Genomic DNA, 19,056 nt, shown 5'->3' on the forward strand with positions numbered 1-19,056 from the left:
AAAATACATTACTCTCTGTCTCTCAGGTTAAAATACATTACTCTCTGTCTCTCAGGTTAAAATACATTACTCTTTGTCTCTCAGGTTAAAATACATTACTCTCTGTCCCTCAGGTTAAAATACATTACTCTCTGTCTCAGGTTAAAATACATTACTCTCTGTCTCTCAGGTTAAAATACATTACTCTCTGTCCCTCAGGTTAAAATACATTACTCTCTGTCTCTCAGGTTAAAATACATTACTCTCTGTCTCTCAGGTTAAAATACATTACTCTCTGTCTCTCAGGTTAAAATACTCTCTGTCTCTCAGGTTAAAATATATTACTCTCTGTCTCTCAGGTTAAAATACATTACTCTCTCTCTCTCTGTCCCTCAGGTTAAAATACATTACTCTCTGTCTCTCAGGTTAAAATACATTATTCTCTGTCTCTCAGGTTAAAATACATTACTCTCTGTCTCTCAGGTTAAAATACATTACTCTCTGTCTCTCAGGTTAAAATACATTACTCTCTGTCTCTCAGGTTAAAATACATTACTCTCTGTCTCTCAGGTTAAAATACATTACTCTCTGTCTCTCAGGTTAAAATACATTACTCTCTGTCTCTCAGGTTAAAATACATTACTCTCTGTCTCTCAGGTTAAAATACATTACTCTCTGTCTCTCAGGTTAAAATACATTACTCTCTGTCTCTCAGGTTAAAATACATTACTCTCTGTCTCTCAGGAAAGGGCTCAATCCAGGTCAGATAATGTTGTTTTTAACCCAGGTCTGCATGTCTGTGTGCTCCTTGCTCTCTGAGATGCTGGCAGCACTATATACCAGGACACAGACTGACAGCTGGGTTGATCCTGCAGGCTAGTTGGGGAGGGAGTGGAGAGAGGGTAGAGGGGATAGAGGGGGAGAGGAGGGAGAGGGAGAGAGATCTGATGGGGAGAGAGGGTAGAGAGGTAGGGGGAGCGAGGGGAGAGAGATCTGATGGGGAGAGAGGGTAGAGAGGTAGAAGGGGAGAGAGGGGAGAGAGATCTGATGGGGAGAGAGGGTAGAGAGGTAGGGGGAGCGAGGGGAGAGAGATCTGATGGGGAGAGAGGGTAGAGAGGTAGAAGGGGAGAGAGGGGAGAGAGATCTGATGGGGAGAGAGGGTAGAGAGGAAGAGGGGGTAGAGAGGAAGAGGGGAGAGAGGGGAGAGAGATCTGATGGGGAGAGAGGGTAGAGAGGTAGAGGGGGAGAGAGGGGAGAGAGATCTGATGGGGAGAGAGGGTAGAGAGGAAGAGGGGAGCGAGGGGAGAGAGATCTGATGGGGAGAGAGGGTAGAGAGGAAGAGGGGAGAGAGGAAGAGGGGAGAGAGGGAGAGAGATCTGATAGGGAGAGAGCGTAGAGGGGATAGAGGGGAGAGAGAGGGGAGAGGGAGAGAGATCTGATGGGGAGAGAGGGTAGAGAGGAAGAGGGGGAGAGAGGGGAGAGAGATCTGATGGGGAGAGAGCGTAGAGGGGATAGAGGGGGAGAGAGAGGAGAGGGAGAGAGATCTGATGGGCAGAGAGGGTAGAGTGGGGAGAGGGAGAGAGATGTGACAGGGAGGGGGAGATGTTGGGAGAGATGTGACTGGGAGAGAGAGTAGAGGGGGAGAGAGGGGAAGAGGGGGAGATGTGACGGGGAGAGAGTGTAGAGAAGAAGAGAGGGGAAGAGAGGGAGAGAGAGGGGAGAGGGGGGAGAGAGGGGAGAGGGGAGAGGAGAGAGTTGTGACGGGGGTAGAGGGGTAGAGGGGAAGAGAGGGGAAGAGAGGGAGAGAGAGGGGAGAGAGGGGAGAGGGGAGAGGGGGGGAGAGGAGAGAGTTGTGACGGGGGTAGAGGGGGAGAGAGGGGAGAGGGGGAGAGGAGAGAGTTGTGACGGGGGGTAGAGGGGGAGAGAGGGGAGAGGGGGAGAGGAGAGAGTTGTGACGGGGGTAGAGGGGGAGAGGGGGAGAGGGGAGAGGAGAGAGTTGTGACGGGGGGTAGAGGGGGAGAGGGGAGAGGAGAGAGTTGTGACGGGGTAGAGGGGGAGAGGGGGAGAGGAGAGAGTTGTGACGGGGGTAGAGGGGGAGAGGGGAGAGAGGGGAGAGGGGGAGGGGGAGAGGAGAGAGTTGTGACGGGGGTAGAGGGGGAGAGAGGGAGAGGGGGAGAGGGAGAGGGGAGAGGGGAGAGAGAGGCTGGAAGAGTGATGGAGGCTTTCTCATCTCCTATCAGATCTCTCTATTCTACACGAGACAGACAAGAGCCTTTGACTCATGTTATCTGATGCTTCCTCGGTAGGTAGTCTGATGAGTTGGAAAACAAAGTTGTTTTTCACTGTATTGCAACTCTCCGTGGATATGAAGTCATAATGCCATAGTTAAAGTGACGTGCAGTGAGATTGGTGGCTGGGTAGACACCGGTTAGTATCCAACCGAGGTTTACTCACAAATAACCCTTGACGAAACACCAGTTCACCACATAACAGACAGCACCAGTTCACCACATAACAGACAGCACCAGTTCACCACATAACAGACAGCACCAGTTCACCATATAACAGACAGCACCAGTTCACCATATAACAGACAGCACCAGTTCACCATATAACAGACAGCACCAGTTCACCACATAACAGACAGCACCAGTTCACCACATAACAGACAGCACCAGTTCACCAGATTTCACCACATAACAGATAGCACCAGTTCACCACATAACAGATAGCACCAGTTCACCATATAACAGACAGCACCAGTTCACCATATAAGCACAGCACCAGTTCACAGCACCAGTTCACCATATAACAGACAGCACCAGTTCACCATATAACAGATAGCACCAGTTCACCATATAACAGACAGCACCAGTTCACCATATAGCAGACAGCACCAGTTCACCATATAACAGACAGCACCAGTTCACCATATAACAGACAGCACCAGTTCACCATATAACAGACAGCACCAGTTCACCATATAACAGACAGCACCAGTTCACCAGTTCACCATATAACAGACAGCACCAGTTCACCATATAACAGACAGCACCAGTTCACCATATAACAGACAGCACCAGACAGCACCAGTTCACCATATAACAGATAGCACCAGTTCACCATATAACAGACAGCACCAGACAGCACCAGTTCACCACATAACAGACAGCACCAGTTCACCATAAACAGACAGCACCAGTTCACCATATAACAGACAGCACCAGTTCACCATATAACAGACAGCACCAGTTCACCATATAACAGACAGCACCAGTTCACCATATAACAGACAGCACCAGTTCACCATATAACAGATAGCACCAGTTCACCATATAACAGACAGCACCAGTTCACCATATAACAGACAGCACCAGTTCACCATATAACAGACAGCACCAGTTCACCATATAACAGACAGCACCAGTTCACCATATAACAGACAGCACCAGTTCACCATATAACAGACAGCACCAGTTCACCATATAACAGACAGCACCAGTTCACCATATAACAGCACCAGTTCACCATATAACAGACAGCACCAGTTCACCATATAACAGACAGCACCAGTTCACCATATAACAGACAGCACCAGTTCACCATATAACAGACAGCACCAGTTCACCATATAACAGACAGCACCAGTTCACCATATAACAGACAGCACCAGTTCACCATATAACAGACAGCCAGTTCACAGACAGCACCAGTTCACCATATAACAGACAGCACCAGTTCACCATATAACAGACAGCACCAGTTCACCACCATATAACAGACAGCACCAGTTCACCATATAACAGACAGCACCAGTTCACCATATAACAGACAGCACCAGTTCACCATATAACAGAGTTCACCATATAACAGCAGCACCAGTTCACCATATAACAGACAGCACCAGTTCACCATATAACAGACAGCACCAGTTCACCATATAACAGACAGCACCAGTTCACCATATAACAGACAGCACCAGTTCACCATATAACAGATAGCACCAGTTCACCATATAACAGCACCAGTTCACCAGACAGCACCAGTTCACCATATAACAGATAGCACCAGTTCACCATATAACAGACAGCACCAGTTCACCATATAACAGACAGCACCAGTTCACCATATAACAGACAGCACCAGTTCACCATATAACAGACAGCACCAGTTCACCATATAACAGACAGCACCACCATATAACAGACAGCACCAGTTCACCATATAACAGACAGCACCAGTTCACCACCAACAGACAGCACCAGTTCACCATATAACAGACAGCACCAGTTCACCATATAACAGACAGCACCAGTTCACCATATAACAGACAGCACCAGTTCACCATATAACAGACAGCACCAGTTCACCATATAACAGACAGCACCAGTTCACCATATAACAGACAGCACCAGTTCACCATATAACAGACAGCACCAGTTCACCATATAACAGACAGCACCAGTTCACCATATAACAGATAGCACCAGTTCACCATATAACAGACAGCACCAGTTCACCATATAACAGACAGCACCAGTTCACCATATAACCAGTTCACAGCACCAGTTCACCATATAACAGACAGCACCAGTTCACCATATAACAGACAGCACCAGTTCACCATATTCACCATATAACAGACAGCACCAGTTCACCATATAACAGACAGCACCAGTTCACCATATAACAGACAGCACCAGTTCACCACATAACAGACAGCACCAGTTCACCATATAACAGACAGCACCAGTTCACCATATAACAGATAGCACCAGTTCACCATATAACAGACAGCACCAGTTCACCATATAACAGATAGCACCAGTTCACCATATAACAGACAGCACCAGACAGCACCAGTTCACCATATAACAGACAGCACCAGTTCACCATAACAGACAGCACCAGTTCACCATATAACAGACAGCACCAGTTCACCATATAACAGACAGCACCAGTTCACCATATAACAGACAGCACCAGTTCACCATATAACAGACAGCACCAGTTCACCATATAACAGACAGCACCAGTTCACCATATAACAGACAGCACCAGTTCACCATATAACAGACAGCACCAGTTCACCATATAACAGACAGCACCAGTTCACCATATAACAGACAGCACCAGTTCACCATATAACAGACAGCACCAGTTCACCACATAACAGACAGCACCAGTTCACCATATAACAGACAGCACCAGACAGCACCAGTTCACCATATAACAGACAGCACCAGTTCACCATATAACAGACAGCACCAGTTCACCATATAACAGACAGCACAGACAGCACCAGTTCACCATATAACAGACAGCACCAGTTCACAGACAGCACCAGTTCACCATATAACAGACAGCACCAGTTCACCATATAACAGATAGCACCAGTTCACCATATAACAGATAGCACCAGTTCACCATATAACAGACAGCACCAGTTCACCATATAACAGACAGCACCAGTTCACCATATAACAGCACCAGTTCAGCACAGACAGCACCAGTTCACCATATAACAGACAGCACCAGTTCACCATATAACAGACAGCACCAGTTCACCATATAACAGACAGCACCAGTTCACCATATAACAGACAGCACCAGTTCACCATATAACAGACAGCACCAGTTCACCATATAACAGACAGCACCAGTTCACCAGATAGCACCAGTTCACCATATAACAGACAGCACCAGTTCACCATATAACAGACAGCACCAGTTCACCATATAACAGACAGCACCAGTTCACCAGACAGCACCAGACAGCACCAGTTCACCATATAACAGACAGCACCAGTTCACCATATAACAGACAGCACCAGTTCACCATATAACAGACAGCACCAGTTCACCATATAACAGACAGCACCAGTTCACCATATAACAGACAGCACCAGTTCACCATATAACAGACAGCACCAGTTCACCATATAACAGACAGCACCAGTTCACCATATAACAGACAGCACCAGTTCACCATATAACAGACAGCACCAGTTCACCATATAACAGACAGCACCAGTTCACCATATAACAGACAGCACCAGTTCACCATATAACAGACAGCACCAGTTCACCATATAACAGACAGCACCAGTTCACCATATAACAGACAGCACCAGACAGCACCAGTTCACCATATAACAGACAGCACCAGTTCACCATATAACAGACAGCACCAGTTCACAGATAGCACCAGTTCACCATAAACAGACAGCACCAGACAGCACCAGTTCACCATATAACAGACAGCACCAGTTCACCATATAACAGACAGCACCAGTTCACCATATAACAGATAGCACCAGTTCACCATATAACAGACAGACCAGTTCACCAGACAGCACCAGTTCACCATATAACAGATAGCACCAGTTCACCATATAACAGACAGCACCAGTTCACCATATAACAGACAGCACCAGTTCACCATATAACAGACAGCACCAGTTCACCATATAACAGACAGCACCAGTTCACCATATAACAGACAGCACCAGACAGCACCAGTTCACCATATAACAGACAGCACCAGACAGCACCAGTTCACCACATAACAGACAGCACCAGTTCACCATATAACAGCACAGTTCAGACAGCACCAGTTCACCATATAACAGACAGCACCAGTTCACCATATAACAGACAGCACCAGACAGCACCAGTTCACCATATAACAGACAGCACCAGTTCACCATATAACAGACAGCACCAGTTCACCATATAACAGACAGCACCAGTTCACCATATAACAGACAGCACCAGTTCACCATATAACAGATAGCACCAGTTCACCATATAACAGACAGCACCAGTTCACCATATAACAGACAGCACCAGTTCACCATATAACAGACAGCACCAGTTCACCATATAACAGACAGCACCAGACAGCACCAGTTCACCATATAACAGACAGCACCAGTTCACCATATAACAGACAGCACCAGTTCACCATATAACAGACAGCACCAGACAGCACCAGTTCACCATATAACAGACAGCACCCAGACAGCACCAGTTCACCATATAACAGACAGCACCAGTTCACCATATAACAGACAGTTCACCATATAACAGACAGCACCAGTTCACCATATAACAGACAGCACCAGTTCACCATATAACAGACAGCACCAGCACCAGTTCACCATATAACAGACAGCACCAGTTCACCATACCAGTTCACAGACAGCACAGTTCACCATATAACAGACAGCACCAGTTCACCATATAACAGACAGCACCAGTTCACCATATAACAGACAGCACCAGTTCACCATATAACAGACAGCACCAGTTCACCATATAACAGACAGCACCAGTTCACCATATAACAGACAGCACCAGTTCACCATATAACAGACAGCACCAGTTCACCATATAACAGACAGCACCAGTTCACCATATAACAGACAGCACCAGTTCACCATATAACAGACAGCACCAGTTCACCATATAACAGACAGCACCAGTTCACCATATAACAGACAGCACCAGTTCACCAGACAGCACCAGTTCACCATATAACAGACAGCACCAGTTCACCATATAACAGACAGCACCAGTTCACCATATAACAGACAGCACCAGTTCACCATATAACAGACAGCACCAGTTCACCATATAACAGACAGCACCAGTTCACCATATAACAGACAGCACCAGTTCACCATATAACAGATAGCACCAGTTCACCATATAACAGACAGCACCAGTTCACCATATAACAGACAGCACCAGTTCACCATATAACAGACAGCACCAGTTCACCATATAACAGACAGCACCAGTTCACCATATAACAGACAGCACCAGTTCACCATATAACAGACAGCACCAGTTCACCATATAACAGACAGCACCAGTTCACCATATAACAGACAGCACCAGTTCACCATATAACAGACAGCACCAGTTCACCATATAACAGACAGCACCAGTTCACCATATAACAGACAGCACCAGTTCACCAGACAGCACCAGTTCACCATATAACAGACAGCACCAGTTCACCATATAACAGACAGCACCAGTTCACCATAACAGACAGCACCAGTTCACCACAGACAGCACCAGTTCACCATATAACAGACAGCACCAGTTCACCATATAACAGACAGCACCAGTTCACCATATAACAGACAGCACCAGTTCACCATATAACAGACAGCACCAGTTCACCATATAACAGACAGCACCAGACAGCACCAGTTCACCATATAACAGACAGCACCAGTTCACCATATAACAGACAGCACCAGTTCACCATATAACAGACAGCACCAGTTCACCATTCACCATAACAGACAGCACCAGTTCACCATATAACAGACAGCACCAGACAGCACCAGTTCACCATATAACAGACAGCACCAGTTCACCATATAACAGACAGCACCAGTTCACCATATAACAGACAGCACCAGTTCACCATATAACAGACAGCACCAGTTCACCATATAACAGACAGCACCAGTTCACCATATAACAGACAGCACCAGTTCACCATATAACAGACAGCACCAGTTCACCATATAACAGACAGCACCAGTTCACCATATAACAGACAGCACCAGTTCACCATATAACAGACAGCACCAGTTCACCATATAACAGACAGCACCAGTTCACCATATAACAGACACCAGTTCACCAGTTTCACCATATAACAGACAGCACCAGTTCACCATATAACAGACAGCACCAGTTCACCATATAACAGACAGCACCAGTTCACCATATAACAGACAGCACCAGTTCACCATATAACAGACAGCACCAGTTCACCATATAACAGACAGCACCAGTTCACCATATAACAGACAGCACCAGTTCACCATATAACAGACAGCACCAGTTCACCATATAACAGACAGCACCAGTTCACCATATAACAGACAGCACATATAACAGACAGCACCAGACAGCACCAGTTCACCATATAACAGACAGCACCAGTTCACCATATAACAGACAGCACCAGTTCACCATATAACAGACAGCACCAGTTCACCATATAACAGACAGCACCAGTTCACAGCACCAGTTCACCATATAACAGACAGCACCAGTTCACCATATAACAGACAGCACCAGTTCACCATATAACAGACAGCACCAGTTCACCATATAACAGCACCAGTTCACCAGACAGCACCAGTTCACCATATAACAGACAGCACCAGTTCACCATATAACAGACAGCACCAGTTCACCATATAACAGACAGCACCAGTTCACCATATAACAGACAGCACCAGTTCACCACATAACAGACAGCACCAGTTCACCATATAACAGACAGCACCAGTTCACCATATAACAGACAGCACCAGTTCACCATATAACAGACAGCACCAGTTCACCATATAACAGACAGCACCAGTTCACCATATAACAGACAGCACCAGACAGCACCAGTTCACCATATAACAGACAGCACCAGTTCACCATATAACAGACAGCACCAGTTCACCATATAACAGATAGCACCAGCACCAGTTCACCATATAACAGACAGCACCAGTTCACCATATAACAGACAGCACCAGTTCACCATATAACAGACACCAGTTCACCAGACAGCACCAGTTCACCATATAACAGACAGCACCAGTTCACCATATAACAGACAGCACCAGTTCACCATATAACAGATAGCACCAGTTCACCATATAACAGACAGCACCAGTTCACCATATAACAGACAGCACCAGTTCACCATATAACAGACAGCACCAGTTCACCATATAACAGACAGCACCAGTTCACCATATAACAGACAGCACCAGTTCACCATATAACAGATAGCACCAGTTCACCATATAACAGCACCAGTTCACCAGTTCACCATATAACAGACAGCACCAGTTCACCATATAACAGACAGCACCAGTTCACCATATAACAGATAGCACCAGTTCACCATATAACAGACAGCACCAGACAGCACCAGTTCACCATATAACAGACAGCACCAGTTCACCATATAACAGACAGCACCAGTTCACCATATAACAGACAGCAGCACAGTTCACCATATAACAGACAGCACCAGTTCACCATATAACAGACAGCACCAGTTCACCACATAACAGACAGCACCAGTTCACCATATAACAGACAGCACCAGACAGCACCAGTTCACCATATAACAGACAGCACCAGTTCACCATATAACAGACAGCACCAGTTCACCATATAACAGACAGCACCAGACAGCACCAGTTCACCATATAACAGACAGCACCAGTTCACCATATAACAGACAGCACCAGTTCACCACATAACAGACAGCACCAGTTCACCATATAACAGACAGCACCAGTTCACCATATAACAGACAGCACCAGTTCACCACATAACAGACAGCACCAGTTCACCATATAACAGACAGCATAAGACAGCAGACAGCACCAGTTCACCATATAACAGACAGCACCAGTTCACCATATAACAGATAGCACCAGTTCACCATATAACAGACAGCACCAGTTCACCATATATAACAGACAGCACCAGACAGCACCAGTTCACCAGTATAAACAGACAGCACCAGTTCACCATATAACAGACAGCACCAGTTCACCATATAACAGACAGCACCAGTTCACCATATAACAGACAGCACCAGACAGCACCAGTTCACCATATAACAGACAGCACCAGTTCACCATATAACAGACAGACATCACCAGTTCACCATATAACAGACAGCACCAGTTCACCACATAACAGACAGCACCAGTTCACCATATAACAGACAGCACCAGTTCACCACATAACAGATAGCACCAGTTCACCATATAACAGACAGCACCAGTTCACCATATAACAGATAGCACCAGTTCACCATATAACAGACAGCACCAGTTCACCATATAACAGACAGCACCAGTTCACCATATAACAGACAGCACCAGTTCACCATATAACAGATAGCACCAGTTCACCATATAACAGACAGCACCAGTTCACCATATAACAGACAGCACCAGTTCACCATATAACAGACAGCACCAGTTCACCATATAACAGACAGCACCAGTTCACCATATAACAGATAGCACCAGTTCACCATATAACAGACAGCACCAGTTCACCATATAACAGATAGCACCAGTTCACCATATAACAGACAGCACCAGTTCACCATATAACAGACAGCACCAGTTCACCATATAACAGACAGCACCAGACAGCACCAGTTCACCATATAACAGATAGCACCAGTTCACCATATAACAGACAGCACCAGTTCACCATATAACAGACAGCACCAGTTCACCATATAACAGATAGCACCAGTTCACCATATAACAGACAGCACCAGTTCACCATATAACAGACAGCACCAGTTCACCATATAACAGACAGCACCAGACAGCACCAGTTCACCATATAACAGACAGCACCAGTTCACCATATAACAGACAGCACCAGTTCACCATATAACAGACAGCACCAGTTCACCATATAACAGACAGCACCAGTTCACCATATAACAGACAGCACCAGTTCACCATATAACAGACAGCACCAGACAGCACCAGTTCACCATATAACAGACAGCACCAGTTCACCATATAACAGACAGCACCAGTTCACCATATACCAGACAGCACCAGTTCACCATATAACAGACAGCACCAGACAGCACCAGTTCACCATATATCAGACAGCACCAGTTCACCTTATAAGTCACACTCAGTCACACTCAGTCACACTCAGTCTCACTCACTCTATCACGCTCAGTCACGCTCAGTCACACTCAGTCACACTCAGTCACACTCAGTCACACTCTGTCACACTCAGTCACACTCAGTCACACTCAGTCTCACTCACTCTATCACCCTCAGTCACGCCTCAGTCACACTCAGTCACACTCAGTCACACTCAGTCTCACTCTATCACGCTCAGTCACGCTCAGTCACACTCAGTCACACTCAGTCACACTCAGTCTCACTCTATCACGCTCAGTCACACTCAGTCACACTCAGTCTCACTCACTCTATCACGCTCAGTCACGCTCAGTCACACTCAGTCACACTCAGTCACACTCAGTCACACTCTGTCACACTCAGTCACACTCAGTCACACTCAGTCTCACTCACTCTATCACCCTCAGTCACGCTCAGTCACACTCAGTCACACTCAGTCACACTCAGTCTCACTCTATCACGCTCAGTCACGCTCAGTCACACTCAGTCTCACTCAGTCTCACTCTATCACGCTCAGTCACACTCAGTCACACTCAGTCACACTCAGTCTCACTCTATCACGCTCAGTCACACTCAGTCACACTCAGTCACACTCAGTCACGCTCAGTCACGCTCAGTCACGCTCAGTCACGCTCAGGCACACTCAGTCACGCTCAGTCACGCTCAGTCACGCTCAGTCACACTCAGTCACACTCAGTCACGCTCAGTCACGCTCAGTCACACTCAGTCACACTCAGTCACGCTCAGTCACACTCAGTCACACTCAGTCACGCTCAGTCACACTCAGTCACACTCAGTCTCACTCTATCACGCTCAGTCACACTCAGTCTCACTCAGTCACACTCAGTCACACTCAGTCACGCTCAGTCACGCTCAGTCACGCTCAGTCACGCTCAGTCACGCTCAGGCACACTCAGTCACGCTCAGTCACACTCAGTCTCACTCTATCACACTCAGTCACACTCAGTCTCACTCTGTCACACTCTGTCACACTCAGTCTCACTCTATCACACTCAGTCACACTCAGTCACGCTCAGGCACACTCAGTTGTATTAAAGAAACAAGCCAAACTAGCACATTATCTTGTTAAACTATTGAATGAATAGCTAGCGGGCTTGATGTTAACGCCAAATAACAGACACGTGATGTGATTTGAGTGTGATTTCAACAACAGGGAAAGTAGTACATTCGGAGCATTATAGCATTGATATATTGTATTTACTTTGCCACCATGGCCTTTTTTTTGCCTTTACCTCCCTTATCTCACCTCACTCGCTCACATTGTATATAGACTTATTTTTCGACTGTATTATTGACTGTATGTTTGTTTTACTCCATGTGTAACTCTGTGTTGTTGTACCTGTCGAACTGCTTTGCTTTATCTTGGCCAGGTCGCAATTGTAAATGAGAACTTTTTCTCAACTTGCCCACCTGGTTAAATAAAGGTGAAATAAATAAATAAATAAATAAATAAAATAAAAACTACCAGAATCATTGAAAATAAATATAAGATAACAAAAAAATATTTGAAATTGTATATATAATTTTATTTTTAATTTGGCTTTTCATAACAGGCTATTTTGATGGATTATTGTCTACCCTGAGTGCACATCGCTACAACCTTCAGCCATTTGGAGAAATAGCTGTATTAAAAGGTTTAAGGCCCATATTGGAATAGAGTCAATAGTAGTGGAGATTTGTTTGCTGTAAAACTGTCAAGCGTTTTGAACCACAAACAATCTGAACACCTGTTAGTATTAGATCATACCAGTATCATGGTATGAAAATGTACATAGACTCACAGAAATAGCAGTTGTCTGTTATATTGTCTGGTTGAATTGGACGAACCATAGAGGCAGCGAAATGAAGATGTCTGGAGAGGTGATACTACCTCACGCATGCACACACAGACAGACAGACAGACAGACAGACAGACAGACAGACAGACAGACAGACAGACAGGCAGGCAGACAGACAGACAGACAGACAGACAGACAGACAGACAGACAGACAGACAGACAGACAGACAGGCAGGCAGACAGACAGACAGACAGACAGACAGACAGACAGACAGACAGACAGACAGACAGACAGACAGACAGACAGACAGACAGGCAGGCAGGCAGGCAGGCAGGCAGGCAGGCAGGCAGACAGACAGACAGACAGACAGACAGACAGACAGACAGACAGACAGGCAGACAGGCAGGCAGGCAGGCAGGCAGGCAGGCAGGCAGGCAGGCAGGCAGGCAGACAGACAGACAGACAGACAGACAGACAGACAGACAGACAGACAGAGCAGACAGAGACAGACAGACAGACAGACAGAGACAGACAGAGGGCAATGCTCCAACCCACTAGCTCACACGTAAACACTCTGCCTGCCTCCTCTCTGACTCCTGGCTCAATACAGGTTTCAAGTTAAGAGCCACTTATCTAAACAGAGAAGACATCAGAGACCCGAGGAAAATAGAAGATACAAAACAAATCAATCTTGTTTCTGGGGGACGAAGAGAAAAAGTTTCGGGGATGGAATGGGTCTTGGAGACAAGTGGGAGAATGAGAAAGAGAAAATTATCCTAAAACAAATGGAGGAGAGGGGAGGATTTCACAGTAAAGGGATGAAAGGAAGATGGGGAGGATTCCACATTTATATTCCGAACCTGTTCCTGGAGAGATACCCTCCTGTAGGTTTTTAACTCGTACGCTGTTCCTGAATAGAGTAATATAATGTAATAGAGTTCCTGAATAGAATAATAGAATGTAATAGAGTTCCTGAATAGAATAATATAATGTAATAGAGTTCCTGAATAGAATAATATAATTGAATAGAGTTCCTGAATAGAATAATAGAATGTAATAGAGTTCCTGAATAGAATAATAGAATGGAATAGAGTTCCTGAATAGAATAATAGAATGTAATAGAGTTCCTGAATAGAGTAATATAATGTAATAGAGTTCCTGAATAGAATAATAGAATGGAATAGAGTTCCTGAATAGAATAATAATAATAGAATGTAATAGAGTTCCTGAATAGAATAATATAATGTAATAGAGTTCTTGAATAGAACAATATAATGTAATAGAGTTCCTGAATAGAATAATAGAATGTAATAGAGTACCCGAATAGAATAATATAATGTAATTGAGTTCCTGAATAGAATAATAGAATGTCTATGTGTTTCTATCTAACAGGCACTAAGGAGGTCAACGCCACAGGGAAGTCATTCACAGTGAAGAGCACTCTGCAGCTGCAGGTGGATCAGAGTGATGACGGGGTGGCCTATACCTGCAGTGTGGAGCACGTGTCTCTTTCTTCCAACCCTTACCAGGTCACAGAGGTCCTGGAGGTCCATTGTGAGTTCTGAAACCTGAGGAACATATCCAAAATAACTAGGATCAGATGATCCTACCATTTAAATTAAATTGGATATGAACTCAACCACAGATCTAGGATCGGAATGTTTCAGTCACTAGTATGGATGATGTTTCATAATGTCTCTTGTCTCTCGTCCCAGACGCCCCCCATGTGGAGATTTCCCACTCCGTGATCATCCCTCAGGAAGGACAGTACTTTAAGCTGGAGTGTGTCTCCAAAGGGAACCCACTGTAAGTACATGGTCTATCACTTAATAATGGATGTAGACAGTATATCCTATTGATAGACCTCTAACATGTAATCTGATTTTAATAGCTACACTATATATACAAAAGTATGTGAACTCCCCTTCAAATTAGGTGATTCGGCTATTTCAGCCACACATGTTGCTGACAGGTGTATACAATCGACCACACAGCCATGCAATCTCCATAGACCAACATTAGCAGTATAATGGCCTTACTGAAGCGCTCTGTGACTTTCAACGTGGCACCATTAAAGGATGCCACCTTTCCAACAAGTCAAATGGTAAAATTTCTGCCATGCTACAGCTGCCCCGTTCAACTGTAAGTGCTGTTATTGTGAAGTGGAAATGTCTAGAGCAACAACGGCTCAGCAGCGAAGTGGTAGGCCACACAAGCTGAAATGTATAACGTGTAAAAATAGTCTGTCCTCGGTTGCAACACTCACTACCAAGTTCCAAACTGCCTTTGGAGGCAACTTCAGCACAATAACTGTTCGTCGGAAGCTTCATGAAATGGGTTTCCATGGCCCGAGCAGCGGCACACAAGCCTAAGATCACCATGTGCAATGACAAGCAATGGCTGGAGTGGTGTAAAGCTCTGGAGCAGTGGAAACACGGGCACATCTGGGTTTGGCGGATGCCTAGAGAGGGTTTCCATGGCGGAGCAGCTGCAAACAAGCCTAGCATCACCATGCGCAATGCCAAGCATCTGGCAGTCCGACAGACACATCTGGGCTTGGCGGGATGCCAAGAGAGGGTTTCCATGGCCGAGCAGCTGCAAACAAGCCTAACATCACCATGCTCAATGCCAAGCATCTGGCAGTCCGACAGACACATCTGGGCTTGGCGGGATGCCAAGAGAACGCTACCTGCCCCAATGCATAATAGTGCCAAGTAAAACGCTTTTGGTTGAGGAGGAATAATGGTCTGGGGTTGTTTTTCATGGTTCGGGCCCCTTAGTTCCAGTGAAGACCAACCCTAACGCTACAGCATAGAATGACATTCTAGACGTTTCTGTGCTTCCAACTTTGGGAAGGCCCTTTCCTGTTCAGCATGACAATGCCCCAGTGCACAAAGCAGAAAATGGTTTGTCAAGATCTGTGTTTGAAGAACTTGACTGGCCTGCACAGAGCCCTGAGCTCAACCCCATCGAACACCTTTGGGATGAATTGGAACGCCGACTGCGAGCCAGGCCTAATCGCCCAACAAACATCAGTGTCCTAAATGACCTCACTAATGCTCTTGTGGCTGAATGGAACTGTTAAGTCCCCCACAGCAATGTTCCAACATCTAGTGGAAAGCCTTCCCAGAAGAGTGGAGGCCGTTATAGCAGCAATGTTCCAACATCTAGTGGAAAGCCTTCCTTCAGAAGAGTGGAGGCTTTTATAGCAGCAATGTTCCTACATCTAGTGGAAAGCCTTCCCAGAAGAGTGGAGGCTGTTGTAGCAGCAATGTTCCAACATCTAGTGGAAAGCCTTCCCAGAAGACTGGAGGCTGTTATAGCAGCAATGTTCCAACATCTAGTGGAAAGCCTTCCCAGAAGACTGGGAGGCTGTTAGAGCAGCAATTTTCCAACATGTTTTGGAAAGCCAAATGTGTAGTGCTAGTGTCTGTGATCAGATGAATTGCAATTAATTGAAAGTCCCTCTTTGCCATGCAAATGAACTGAATACCCAAAAAACATTTCCACTGCATTTCAGTCCTGCCACAAAAAGGACCAGCTGACATCATGTCAGTGATTCTCTCAACACAGATGTGAGTGTTGATGAGGACAAGGCTGGAGATCACCCTGGCATGCTGATTGAGTTCGAAATAACAGACTGGTAGCTTCAAAAGAGGGTGCTTGATATCATTGTTCTTCCTCTGTCATCCATGGTTACCTGCAAGGAAACACATGCTGTCATCATTGTTTGCACAAAAGGGCTTCACGTGCAACGATATTGCTGCCAGTAAGATTGCACCTAAATTAACCATTTATCAGATCATCAAGAACTTCAAGGAGAGCTGTTCAATTGTTGTGAAGAAGGCTTCAGGGCGCCCAAGGAAGTCCAGCAAAGCGCCAGGACCATCTCCTAAAGTTGATTGAGCTGCGGGATCGGGGCACCACCAGTACAGAGCTTGCTCAGGAATGGCAGCAAGCAGGTGTGAGTGCATCTGCACGCACAGTGAGGCGAAGACTTTTGGAGGATGGCCTGGTGTCAAGAATGGCAGCAAAGAAGCCACTTCTCTCCAGGAAAAACATCAAGGACAGACTAATATTCTGCAAAGGTACAGGGATGGACTGCTGAGGACTGGGGTAAAGTCATTTTCTCTGATGAATCCCCTTTCCGATTGTTTGGGTCATCCGGAAAAGCATGTCCAGAGAAGACAAGGTGAGCGCTACCATCAGTCCTGTGTCATGCCAACAGTAAAGCATCCTGAGACCATTCATGTGTGGGGTTGCTTCTCAGCCAAGGGAGTGGGCTCACTCACAATTATGCCTAAGAACACAGCCATGAACAAAGAATGGTACCAACACATCCTCCGAGAGCAACTTCTCCCAACCTTCCAGGAACAGTTTGGTGACGAACAATGCCTTTTCCAGCATGATGGAGCACCTTGCCATAAGGCAAAGTGATAACTTAGTGGCACGGGGAACAAAACATGGATATTTTGGGTCCATGGCCAAGAAACTCCCAGACCTTAATCCCATTGACAACTTGTGGTCAATCCTCAAGAGGTGGGTGGACAAAAACGAAAACCCACAAACTCCAAGCATTGATTATGCAAGAATGCGCTGCCATCAGTCAGGATGTGGCCCAGAAGTTAATTGACAGCATGCCAGGGCGGATTGCAGAGGTCTTGACAAAGAAGAGTCAACACTGCAAATATTGACTCTTGTATCAACTTCATGTAATTGTCAATAAAAAAAAAGCCTTTGACACTGTCTCAAACGTCGTTGGGGAAACCGGACATTTCTTTTATTTAGAATGTCGCCAACAAAAACAAGAAACAACAACAAAAACGAATGTGAAGCTCACGAGGGCTATCCAGGCCACGAACAAAGACAACCACCCACAAATACAAAAGGAAAAAAGGCTGCCTAAGTATGATTCCCAATCAGAGACAACGATAGTGTCTTTTACTATCATTAAATTAAAGACTTATAGTTTTTATAAAAGATTCTCTGTAATTAGTATTACGCGATCAACTGATTAATCATGTAACTGTAATTAACTAGGAAGCCCGGGCACCAAGGAAAATATTCAGATTACAAGGTTATAATTTCCTAATATAACCTTTCAGATATTTTATCTGATCAATTAGTCTTTGAATTAATTAATTCTTTACTTTACCTCGCGTTAGTCTCATTCCAAACGTCGTAAATTGTTGGTTATCTGCACGAACCCAGTCTTCACTATGAGTCATCCCATATATCAATTGTCTTAAATCATTTATTTATTACCAACTAAGTAATTCACAGAAATGCATAAACAAACAAACAAACAAACAAGGTAAATGTGGTTACAAGAAATGATAGGGGAATGTGCCCTCGTGGGCTAAAAGGGGAAGTGGGAGTCGACTAAGATGAGACACTACAAAGTTGATAATTATAACAATTGAAATGCTAATCCTTTGCGCATGAACGCTCACTCATTCGGGAACAATTGCAATCAATATATATATTTACACTCAGTGTGTCGTCAGGATCTTTGTTGAAAAGTTTGTTTCTCTCTCTCTGT

General features: G+C 45.3%; 1 protein-coding gene across 4 annotated transcripts in view; it reads left to right on the top strand.

The window, feature by feature from the left end:
- LOC118380913 (cell adhesion molecule 2-like) overlaps nt 1–19,056 on the top strand; it is a 225,934-nt gene that overhangs the window by 60,869 nt on the left and 146,009 nt on the right. For 2 of the 4 annotated variants that reach the window (XM_052468836.1, XM_052468839.1), the window contains exons 2-3: nt 14,907–15,068; nt 15,230–15,320. The exons of 1 other annotated variant lie outside the window; for it this stretch is intronic. In XM_052468836.1, the coding sequence (XP_052324796.1) occupies nt 14,907–15,068; nt 15,230–15,320 (253 nt within the window). The remainder of the gene's footprint in view (nt 1–14,906; nt 15,069–15,229; nt 15,321–19,056) is intronic. One more of the 4 variants, XM_052468838.1, reaches the window with a different exon arrangement.

The sequence above is a fragment of the Oncorhynchus keta genome, chromosome 18 (assembly GCF_023373465.1).
Source record: "Oncorhynchus keta strain PuntledgeMale-10-30-2019 chromosome 18, Oket_V2, whole genome shotgun sequence".
Lineage (NCBI taxonomy): Eukaryota > Metazoa > Chordata > Actinopteri > Salmoniformes > Salmonidae > Oncorhynchus > Oncorhynchus keta.